The sequence below is a fragment of the Panthera pardus genome, unplaced genomic scaffold, assembly GCF_024362965.1.
Source record: "Panthera pardus isolate Hobbes unplaced genomic scaffold, ASM2436296v1 HiC_scaffold_4, whole genome shotgun sequence".
Lineage (NCBI taxonomy): Eukaryota > Metazoa > Chordata > Mammalia > Carnivora > Felidae > Panthera > Panthera pardus.
In genome coordinates, this window is record NW_026526969.1 from 20,804,372 (window position 1) to 20,816,400 (window position 12,029).

The 12,029-nt window shown below is 51.7% G+C and overlaps 1 protein-coding gene across 1 annotated transcript in view; it reads left to right on the forward strand.

Moving 5' to 3' along the window:
* The window catches only part of SEC14L5 (SEC14 like lipid binding 5), a 41,867-nt gene extending 38,894 nt beyond the window's left edge, over positions 1-2,973 (forward strand). The window contains 1 exon segment of the mRNA XM_053893921.1: positions 2,357-2,973. Coding sequence (XP_053749896.1) covers positions 2,357-2,465 — 109 coding nt within the window. The 3' untranslated portion in view covers positions 2,466-2,973.
* The last annotated feature ends 9,056 nt before the right edge of the window (positions 2,974-12,029 follow it).

The following is a 12,029-nucleotide window of genomic DNA, read 5'->3' on the forward strand; positions in this document are numbered from 1 at the left end:
TGAGCAACCAGATTGAACACTGTGTCCAAACTCTGCCTCAGCTGGCAGGATCTCCCTTTAAAAAAAATTTTTTTTTATGTTTTTATTTATTTTTGAGACAGAAAGAGACAGAACACGAGCAGGGGAGGGGCAGAGAAAGGGAGACACAGAATCCGAAGCAGGCTTCAGGCTCTGAGCCATCAGCATAGAGCCGATGCGGAGCTCGAACTCATGGACTATGAGATCATGACCTGAGCCGAAGTCGGACGCTTCAACCGACTGAGCCACCCAGGCGCCCCATGGATCTCCCTTTTAAATGAAATCCTGGACAGAAGCCAAACATACCAGATTGATTGGTGGGGGAAGGGGAGCCCAAGGCCTTCCTATTTGGACCTCCCTGTATTCCTAGAAACCCATAAAAAAAGGATTTGGAATGTTCTAAGAACATTCTAGAATAGTGTCGCACAGACACCTCCTCTCCAAGTGTTGCTTTCAGAGAGGCAGGAAGTGTAGTGGTTAAGGCCTCCAACACTTCCTGATTGCTCTGTGACCTCAGGCAACTCAAGCTGTCTGAGCCTCAGGCCTTCCCATCTGTTACATGGGGACTACTGAAATCCTAGGTCATGGGGTTGTCATGAAGATGAAATAGCTGGGGGAAGCCTGCCCTTCACCGAGGCATACAGTAAGCCCTTGATAGCAAAAATGAAACTGAGGGTGAGGACATGGAGAGTTTCTTCAAGGCCTTACATTTTATCTTTTAAAAACGAATGTGATTTTGCATCCTGCTTCATGACCTATCTATGCTTGTGTCCTTCTAAAAATAATGCTTTATATTCTATACCATGGAGTCAAATTGAGGCTCCAGGAGGGTGTCACATCTGTATCCATATCCTGGGTGGAGCTCCAAGTATTGTAGGGGCACATACAGCCCCCTGTGAGAAATACTGGGCTACTGTCTTTACTCCAAGAGAGCCCCACAGCCTGGGAGGGCTGGTGATTTCCTCTTTGGGAAGTGGCCTGCTTTGGCCGCTGGGCACCAGTGCAGGGGAGAGACATGCAGACACAAGCATTGGGGGCTGCTGGCCTCCAGGGAGGGCAGGTGGAGGCCTAGAGGGGGGGCAGAGCAGATGCTGCTTGCCAGCCTGTCTGGTCAGCTTGGGGTAGCCTTGCTGCCCTGCCCTTCAACAGACTCGCAAGAAAACCAGTTCAAGGGCTATTTCCTGGGTGTCCTCAGTAGGCAGGCATTGGGCTGGGCCCGAGGGACCAGACAGATAGGGCCTGCCATCGTGGAGCAGGAGACCACATGATCACACCTGTGCCTAACAGGAGCAGCAGTGGATGCCATGAAGGCATTCCAGCCTGGGGTCCTTGCCCAAGGTCAGATAGCTAGGAGGTGTCAGAAGCCTCAACACAGGGTGTTGTCAGAGCCTGGCACAGGCCTGGCACAGAGCCTGGACAAGGGGCCTGGCACAGGGTGGGCATGGGATGTGGGGGAGGTACCTGGGAAGAGACACTGGAGTTGAGACCTAGGTGGCGTGCACATACATCATCTGGGGAGTGGGGGGGGGGGGGGTTGTCACAATGCAGATTCTGCAGCTCTGGGGCGCAGAGAGTCTGCAGCTCTAACAGGCTCCAGGAGGGGCTGGTGGTGCTGGTCCCCACACCACACTTGGAATAGCCAGATCCTAAGGCTTCACTGGCCAACCACATAGCTACCAGCCACAGGTAGCAATTTAAACGTAGCTGTTACAGTTCAACAAAAATAAAAAAATCAGTTCCTCAGCTGCACGAGCCACATTCTGAGTGCCCAGTAGCCCCATGAGGCTGATGGCTGCTGCAGTGGACAGCACAGCTGTAGGACACAACTGTCATCGCACAAGGTTCTCCTGGAGAGCGCTGCTCTGAAGTCTGGAGTAGAAGTTAACTAGAGGAAGCAGGGGGCAGAGAAAGTGCTTCTGGCAGCAGGTGGAGACCTTCACAGGTTCCCAGACAGGGGAGGCGAGTGTCAGAGATGCTGAAAGGAGGCTGCAGGGGTGGGGTGGGGTGAGGTGAGGCTAGAGATAGGGTCAGAAACTGCCCAGGCTATGCTAGATCCCCCAGGTCAGGGAAGCCCCTGAATGGTGTGTAGCAGGCTGGACTCTGTGTGTGGGGGTTGGTGGGGGGTGGGACTGGAAAACGGGTGGAGCCTCGTTTCTCACCATAACTCTGCTTGCGTTTTGCTCTACACTTGCCCTGTGCGCCTGGGGTGGTTACCAGCCTGGTAGAAAGAACCCTGGGGCCTCATTTGCAGCATCACCAGCTTTTCCACTGCTGTGCGTGGGCCCCAGGGCCGTGTCACCCCAGAAGGTAATGTGCACACAATGCCCTTCCTCCCCAGGGGCTCCATGTCCAGCCTGGAATCCTGCACCAGCGGCTTCTCCCAGCTCAGTGCCACCACTTCCTCCTCTTCTGGCCAATCCCACAGCAGCCCCCTGGTCTCCAGATAGCTGGGACTGAGCCCTGTGGGGAAGCCCGCCTCGCCTCCCACGTTTCAAGTGTCCGTGAAGTCTGGGACCACGTGGGCTTCCGCCCTGGGTCCTGGACACTAAGTGGGGGCATCTGGAGCCGATGGCAATGATCCAGCTCATGCACTCTTCAGGATGCAAGACAGAACCATCTCCTTTGGGCTTCATGTGAGGAAAAGCCAAGGAATGGTTGGGCCACCTTTGGGCCTGCCTGGTCTGGGAGCTCAGGGATGTCATCAGGCTCAGCACCCCCTCTCCACCTCTGGCTCTTTCCCTGGGGCAGCCTCCTTCTCAGTGCCTTCCCCACGCAGAGGGCCCCATCACCATTAGGCTCCCTCTCTCCTCCCAGCTCAGCTGTGGAAGAGAACCTCTCTCCCCCAAAGTTCGATCCAACCTCCCAGAACTGAGTCTAATCAGTCCGTCTGGGTCCCACACTAGTCCTTGAACCAATCACAGTTGCCAGGGGACAAAGAACACAGACTGGCCAGGTAGGTTTCTGTCTACGATCTGGACCAATCACCATACAGGGATGGGGTTTCAGTGATTGGCCTACCTGGACCACATGCGTATTCCCGAAGCCAACCACCTGGTTTGAATATCATGAGGGGGTTGCCTCTAGGAATACTGGGGTACCCGACAGGAAGAAGAGGGAAAGAATGCTGGGTAGGCAGAAATGATTGGCGTTCACATCTGATTCCCTAGCAATGCCCTGTGTCCCAGACGTGCGTGGTGAACAGTTATATGAGTTACAGACTCCACTGTCTGTGGGGAGCAGCCCACCCTGATCTGAAATCCATTTTCCCAGAGCTTGGCTAGGAAGGAAACCTGACCACCATTGACTTGAGGAGGGTGGAGAGGCCCAGGCAGTGATGAAGTGGCTCTAGCTGTCTTTAAACTCCTCTGGAGGTTCTTTTCCTTCTTTGGAGCAGTTTAATTATGAGTTTTTTGGTTGTGAGTCACAGAGACCCATACAAAAGGGTAACCAGTCATGAGCACATGTAATTGGCCAGTCAGGATCCCTTGCTTCAGGTAAGGCTGGATCCAGGACCTCAACATGGCATCAGGACTCCCCTTATGGGGAGGAGGAGGCTGTGACTTTGTTGTGTCTGCCCTATGGCAAACCCGACTCCTGGAACCTGCTACTGATAGACGTTCCCTGAGTTCTGCATGGGAGAGTTTTTGGGTATGCTTGGGGCTTGAGGACATTTCTCCTTTCCTTTCCTGGGCTCCCAAAAAGGTAACAAGTCACAGGTTACCAACTGGCCGACTGCAGTCTGATCTGGCTTTTTGTTTTTGCCTATAGAGAGATTGAAAAATTAGAGCATTTCACACAGAGATCAGGATGTCTAGCTTCCCTCAGGCATTTGGGACTATTGGCAAAATGGGGCCACTGTTGCCATGTAAAGGCAAGACAACTGTATCTCCTGGATGGGGGCCACCCCAGTCCTCACCCGTCTATCAACCTAGTCCACATCACTCACTCACATCAGCCTAGGAGGGACCTCACTGATAGGGCTCCTGGGGGGCCAATGTGGGGCTGAATGACTCAGTGTTACTCTTCTCTCATAGCCTTGCTTATAGCTGGGGGGGGGGTCATCTCTGGCCAACACCTGCAGTCACTGGGCCTTGCCTAAGGGGTGGGTGTACAACCAGGGGGTCCACGCCTCCATGCAGTCTCAGCGTGACAGGGCAAAGAGCAAGGACTTCCTTGCATACCACCCTCAACCCCAAACCTGGAGCAGAGGGAAGGAGTCACTTTCTAGAGACATCCTTCTCCCTGCAGGGAGGGAGGCTCATCCACTTCTGTTTGCTCCTCAGGTATAGGAACAACACCCAAAACTGCATCCTGTATCCAGGTGTGTGTGCACATGAGGGAGAGAGGTAGGGGGAGATTGGAGACAGTCTCATAGCTCCCATGTCACCAGACATTTATCACTGAGCATCTGTGATATCTTCACCTGTCTTGAGATGAATTTCTAGCTTGCCTCTAAAACCCAGGTGTGCCCTAGAAGCATTTTTGAGTAGGCTTCCCTGGCATTCCCCACACATTAATTGTCTAGGAATGGCACCAGGGAAGGATGGAGAAGCCTTTCCTCGACGTGGGGTTATATGTGGCTTGACAGCTGTTACCTGGATCTTCTGTGAGCAGTCCAGCCTTGACAAAAGGGATGGGACTCAGACCCTCTCACTTCTCCCCTTGAGAGCTCCTTCTTTCTCCCTTGGGAAAGCTGCAGCTCAAACTTCTTAAGCAACAAAGGGAATTTTCCCTGGGTCCTGTAACTGGGATGGCTAAGGGTGTGCTTGCTGAAGGTATTGCTGGATCCAGGAGCCCAGTGTCCCCAGGCCCATGTGTTCATCCTCTCAACCTCACCCAGGCCACCTGGCTCTGTATCTCTTCTCACACTGGCCTCATCCTCTCTTCCACTTGGTGGGAAAGGTGGCTGCCAGAAGACCCAGCCTACAACCACAGGGCTCACAATCTCTAAGGCTGAGAGAGACATTCTCTTTCCATCTCATCCCACAGAAGGCTCTGACTGGCCCTGTTCCAGTCGAGTGCTTGCTCCTATGGATGTACCAGCCACGGGGCTAGGGGTCCTGTGATTGACATTTCCTCCAGAAGCAACAGTGGGATACAGGTCACCCCAGGACAAGGGGAGCTGGGCCAAAGAAGCAGCAGACAGCCATGGTGGCATCTTCTGCAGTGCCCCTCACTTGCTGGGGGTCTCTGGGGTCCATGCTGGAGCATCATTAATCAACAGGTTTCTCCTACCTTTGGGAGGCTTGAAATTAAAAGTCTACGGAAGGGCTGCTGAATTCCTGACTTCTGTATTTCCCAAGACCCCAGGGCTAGAAGCTCCTTGGCTTGGCTTCTTTATCTTGTTCATTAACCTGTGGTGAGCAGGACAGAAACAACCCACTAGCAATAGGACCCTGCCCATGCACTGTGTTTAGAAGCCTGGGTCTTAAAATTTAGACATGGTGAGGTTCAAGCCCCGGCCTTCTTTTCAGTAGCTGTGTAACCTCCAGCAGGTGACTTAACTCCCCTGTGCCTCAGTTTCCTCATCTGTAAAATGGGGGCATGCCTACCTCATTCACTGGGCTGTAGTGGAACAAAAAATACCAGCTGTGGAGTCCACAACCCAGTGACCAGCACACAGAAAGCACACGGTAAGTGTCAGAGGTTATCCTGATGACTTAAGGCTTCTCGCCCAAACACTCCAGACTCCTTCCTGAGGATGCCCGCCTGTCACTGTTTTTCACGGGACAGAAGGCTCAGCACCATGTGCATCCGGAGGAAAGCGGGTGTCAGGATATTATTTCCCTCTTATTTCCCATTTAGAAACTGCTTGCGTTTTCTGGGCAAATCCACTAAAATGGAAGAGCATCATTTGGAGTGCTATTTCCCCCAACTAGCTGGAGAATGTTCTCTCTACAGGCTGAAAGAAGGGGATTCTGAGACATTTTCTCCCCCCTACCCTGCACTCTGGAATTGCTTCTCCTGTAAAACGAATTGTTTGATGAGAATATTTTTAATTCTGTTCTACACACTCTATTTTAGTCAGTAAAACCTGATGTTCCTTGTTCGCCTGATCATTTGCTCTAACCAAAAGCATTAAACGTTTTAGATTTGGGTATACCTCAGTTGTCTACTTCCTGAAACCCTAGAGGTCTCCCTGGGCTTGTTCAAGAATTACTCCGGTGTTGTTTGTAAGACACAAAAGCATTTTCAACACGGGTGATATCACCTTCAAAGTGTTGCAAGTCGGTTCTTGGCGGTGGGGGAGGGTGCACACATAATACCACATTTTTATATATAAAGCACAGATATAAAGTAGTTTTCTAAGGCTGCTGTAAGAAATTGCCACAAACTTGGTAGCTTAAAACAGCAGAAATTAATTCCCTCACAGCTCTGGAGGCCAGAAGTCTGAGATCAAGATGTTGACAGGTGTTCCCTCCTGACTAAGGGAGGATCCTTCCTGTCTCTTTGAGCTTCTGGGGGCTCCCAGAACCCAATGACTTGTGGCTGTATTGTTCCCATCCCTGCCTCTGTCTTCACATGGCTTCTTCCCTGTGTCTCCTTTCTTATATGGACACCAGTCACTGGATTTAGGGTTCACTCTAACCCATGATTTCACCTTGAGATCTTTAACTGATTATATTCGCAAAGACTACTGTCAAAGAAAGTCACCTTCTAAGGTTCTGCGTGGACATTAATGCTGGGGGGACACTATCCAAACCAATGCATATGCATAGGATGCATAAACAGATAAATGTGCAGTTCATCAGTGGTATGAAATGCAGATCCCTGGGCCCACTCAGCATTGCCAACTTGCAATCTCTAGGATGGGTTGCTGGATTCTACCTGCCAGCTATCCAGGTGAAGTTGAGGGCCCTGCTGTCCATCTTTCTGGGCCACTCTGCCCTGTTCTCTGGGGTTTGACCCAAGTACTAGCGTTTTTTCCAAAGACATCCACAGTCCTGAGGTTGGGCATGGGTTTGGGGCCCTGACCAGGGCACCACCTGTCTTTCCTGTGAGCTTCCTTGAGACACAGAGCTGGGGTGCTGGCTGCCACATACATCATGGGATTCTGAAAAGGCTCTCTTGTTTTGGAGCAGGAGACCAAAGACTCACTTGGGAGAGCAGAGGAGGTGTGGCTCTTTTGTGTGACTGAACAGGGCCCACCTGTCTACACCGGCTTCAGTTACCCAGCCCTGCCAACACATCCAGTTGAGGGAGAGGAAGCAGCCTTTGCCTGCTTTGGTACAGTGAATGCATTCATTCTCTGGGACTTTTCCATGATTTCTCTTTCCATGGGCGAGAGCTCTCAGAGGACCAGCCAGCTGACTCCTGCATGCATTGGGTGTTGAGAAAGACAGAGGTCCCTGGGGCAAGCCAACTGGGATCAGATCTGAGCCCTGAATCACTGCTGACGTCTGTCCTGGGCTGAATCGCCTCCCAGGAAGCCCCCTGGGGTTTGGGTGACACCCAGAGAGGGCAAAACACACCAGGGCTTCCTTGTGGCTCAGAAGGTGCCTCTGGGACCCATTCTTCCTCTGAGGCCAGGGGCCAGGTCCAAAGCAGACCTCTGGGGTCTCCATAGAGGCAGGTCTCAGGGCACCAGAGTTGGGAGTTTGGGCAGGGCCTGGAAAGAGCTGGAGGAAAAGCACCAGGTTACTCTCAGGGACACCAGAGGTGGCTGTGGCTTTTAAACTTCTCCCCAGCCCATTTTCCCCTCCTCCACTCAGTGCTCACCCCCAAGGCATTCCTGAGGAACGTGGGTAACCAAAAAGCATAACTTGAAACCTCTGAATTAAGAATTCCCTGGAGCCCAACATTTTCTGGGACACAAATCCCATTTGCAAATACAATGAAAGCTGTGGGCACACTTGAATGGTTTCCATTTCAGGGCTCCTAAGAGCCTTGAAAGCCTACCCACTGAACCCAGGATTGGAACCTTTTTCTGGAGTCTTTCCCGATGCTAAAGTTTTATACAGAGCATCCCAGCAGCCACATGTCACCATGGCAACTTGCCCAGCACACAGGACTCTGGGGGTTCCAAGTCAGGCCACCAAGATATCTGGTCCACATTCTGTGCCCAGGGGCCTTCCATCACTACCATGGAGGCATATGCGGAGGAGATCCTTGCACTGCCATAACTAGTCCATGTTAATCCCCAACCAGCAATCCCGAAGCTAGATGACTAGAGCTCTTGTATATTTGTGTCAACACATGTCCCTACCCACTGCCAGAGGAAGGCATCAGAACCTCAAACACTTTTCTGCCTCTGGTCCATGTCCCATCTAAGCTCCACAAATGCCAGAGTCCAAAATGTGCCTCTCCTGGAACAGTACATTATGGGTTGCCAGAGACCCCCCCAAATCTAACACAAATTGCTTCAAGCAAAACAAAACAAAAAACAAAAACAAAAAACACAACAGTGCCTTACTGGTCCATGTAATTGGCCCCAAAAGGATACTGGCATCAGGTATAGCTGGATCCAGGGGCTTAAATGATGTCCTCTCTCTCGACTCGGTTCGGTTCTTGTCCATGTTGGCTTCACTCTCTTTCTCCATGTGGCCCACACCATGGCAGGTGGGCAATCTCAGCAGAAGTGTCTTTCCCCAAATTCTAGCATTAGTTCCAGGGTGGGCTGTCATGAGTTGACTGGGATAGATGTCTATCTCTGACCCACTGATGCCATCTGGGACTTGAAGAGAGGGGATGGTACTTGCCAAACCACAAGGATAGAGAATGGGGGAGAGGTAGTACTCTACAGGCAATGAGAGGGAGGCTCACAGCCATGGCTTTCTGTGTCCTGCCCACCTTCCCAGGGCATTCTCATTACCACTGGGAGGCATCTGGATGCAAGAAGCTGCAAGTTTCTGATGGCTACCTCTGGTTGAAGCATACTCAGCCCCTGTGTCGGGCAGGCTGGAAGTGCCAGAGAGTTACCCCCCAGAAGGAGTCCCGGACCCAAGATGAGTGTCGGCTGACAAACACCCCACAGGAAGCCCAACTCCAAGATGCCCTTGCATGCTCCCCGAGTCTCTGGGAATCAAGCCTGACTGTCCACAGTGGGGCGCTGCTCATTAATGCGCTGACTGCCTTTCCTTCCCCACCTCACTTCCCTGTCCCCCATCAGGGCTTCTTGGAGTCACCTCCCAAAGAGACTACTTCCCCTCACATCTTTGTCTCAGGTTCTGTTGCTGGGAGGGATCCAGCCCAAGACAGGGCATTTACTAAAAGGACAGGCCTAGATGTTGGATAGGCATGATAGATACCCCTATACAAACAGGGAGGGTGAATGTATCCTAGTCACTGAGCCAGGGACCCCTCTGGCTCACCACGACGGACCCTCTTCAGCTCCCTCTGGCCTGAAATCCACCAAGCCCATGCACAGTACTGTACCTTCCCAACTCAGCTGCCAGCAAAGCCAAGGACAGATGGAGATGCCCTCTGAAGAGGCCAGAGCTTTCCGGACTAGGGTTTCTACAGCCTGTTGCCTGAGAACCCCTGGAGGTGGTCCCAATAGATTCCCAGACCCTCTGCCCCCAAGATTTTGATTCGGTGGGTCTGGGACAGGATCTGCAATCCTAGAACATTCCTGGGGACTACCCTCTGACCTGCATCCACGCTTGGGAACGGTCTTAGGAATATGCCACTGTGATGCAAAGGTGTCTGGGAAGTCCTCCATCCTGTCACTATTTCCTACCCTCGAACACTGGGAGCCAAACATCCAAGTGGCCCAGGGGCCAGCTGTGCACTGAGAGAAGGTAAAATACACAATGAGACTTCCAGGTGGAGTTGAAACACACGGTCCCTGGAGGAACATGTCAAGTTGGTTGTTTACATTTCTGGAAGGAGGAGTTAAAACTTGAAGCTTCCTTTAATTTGCCTGCTTCCCTGGATAAGCAGCTACCCTCGAATTCCTGCACATGCTGTGAATGCCACCCCTCCCTTCCCTCCAACCTGGGTCACAAACCCAGAAGAGGGGCTGAGCTAAGAGGGAGAAATTACAGGAGCCTGGTCAGGGGTACCATGGCCTTTGGGTGATGGTTCACTAGGTGTGGGTTCAGCTATGCCCAAGAATACCAACAACTTGGTCTGTGGCTCCCACCATAGAACCCAAATGTAGCATCTTGGAAGGAGTATCACAGGCTGACACAGCGGCTCTCAACTCGTCCATCCCTCCATCTTTGGGGGAGAGACAGAAACACACACAGACCCACAGACACATCCCTGCAGGAACTTGGGAGTCTGGGAACTGGCCTGTGATACTTCACTTCTCTGAACCAAATTCTTCCTTTCTAAAGTGAAACTAAACCAGCAGTACAGTAGATGGACTGCAGGATGGGCTTGATTAGCCTCCTGCACTCATGTCCCTTGGTATCTCCTCTAAGGGGTGGAGTCTGTCTCCTTTCACCTTGAATCTGGGGACTGACAGAATGTGGTGAAAGTGAGGTCACACCAGTTCCGAGCTGAAGCTTCAAAAGGCCTTGCAGGATCCTCTTCCAGGATCCCAGTCCCCACCTGGATCCCAAGGCTGACCCAGCTTCCTGGAGGATGAGGCACCGGGGGGCACTATGTCATCAGCTGTGGCCACCCCAGACCAGCCCCCAGTAGGCCCATTAGCTGACTGCAGACAAACCAATGAGCCCAGCTGAAACCACTGATCAAGAGACTCCCCTATCTGGCCCTAGAATCATGAAAAATAATTATTCTTCCACAAGAAACAAGAACTGGTTGTTGTTTTAAGCTGCCAAGTTTTGGACTGGTGATGCAGCACGAAGTAACTACTAAGTTATACCATGTCTCAGTCTGCTCAAGTTGTTATAACGAATACCATACACTGTGCGGCTTGAACACAACAGACATCTATTTCTCACAGCTCTGGAGGCTGGAAGTCCAAGAGCAGGGTGCCGGCAAATTCAATTCTTGGTGAGGTCCCACTTCTTGGCTTGTAGACAGCTGCCAGCTTTCTGTGTGTTTACACAGCCTCCTCTTCGTGTGCGTGTGTGGAGAGGGTGCTCTTCTCTTTCCCTTGTAAGGGCGCTAATCCTGTCACGAGGGGACCATGCGCACGACCTCATCGAAACCTAATTAAACCAAAGGCCACCTCCTAATACCATCACATGGGTGGCAGGGGCGGGGGGATGTTAGGGCTTCAATACAGGATTCTTGGGGAGACATATTCAGTTCCTAATGTGCATGAGTCTACTTGAGGATCTGCTGAGAGCACATCCCCCACCCCCAAAATATCTGCTAAACACAGTGTAATGTATATCTGGGGGGAGGGGGTCGGGGGGGGGGCTGCCAGGCACTTCCTGGAAACCCTCTGGGGCCACAGGTTACAAACTCAGATACTCACAGGGCTGGCAGGTCACAGGCCGCTAAGGTGGTGGTGAGCTGGAGAAGGCAGGCCCAGATGGGGACTGTGGATTCTCAGCTCTGGCAAGATGTTGCCCCGGAAAGGCTTCAGCAGGGGCTGCTGCCTTGCCCTCTTTTAAAAAGAATCCAGGAACACCTGGGTGGGTCAGTCGGTTAAGCATCCAACTTCGACTCAGGTCATGAGCTTGAGGTTCGTGGGTTCCAGCCCTGTGTTGGGCTATGTGCTGACAGCCTGGAGGCTGTTTCGGATTCTGTGTCTCCCTCTGTCTGCCCCTCACTTGCTTGCATGCTCTCTCTCTCAAAACTAAACAAACATATTAAAAATAAAAAGAAATCAGAAATCTTAAGTTGTTAATCTCTTGATTTTTAAAAGCTGGTAACTATTAAATCACAGTGGACTAAACCTTTTCCTTTCAAAGTGTAGTCCAGACACCCAAGACCTCGTCCTCACCTGGGAGCTCGTTAGAGATTTAGACTCCCGTATCCCACCCTGAACAGTATCTCCAGGTGACTTGTGTGCACCATAAAGTGAGAAGCCCTGAATTAAACAAATAGATCAGGGAGCTCGAAGTACCTTGGGCTGCCTTTTTATGACCCATGAATCAAGTGAAGTAACCCTACATGTTAAGACCTAGGAACAACCAGAAGTCTACAAT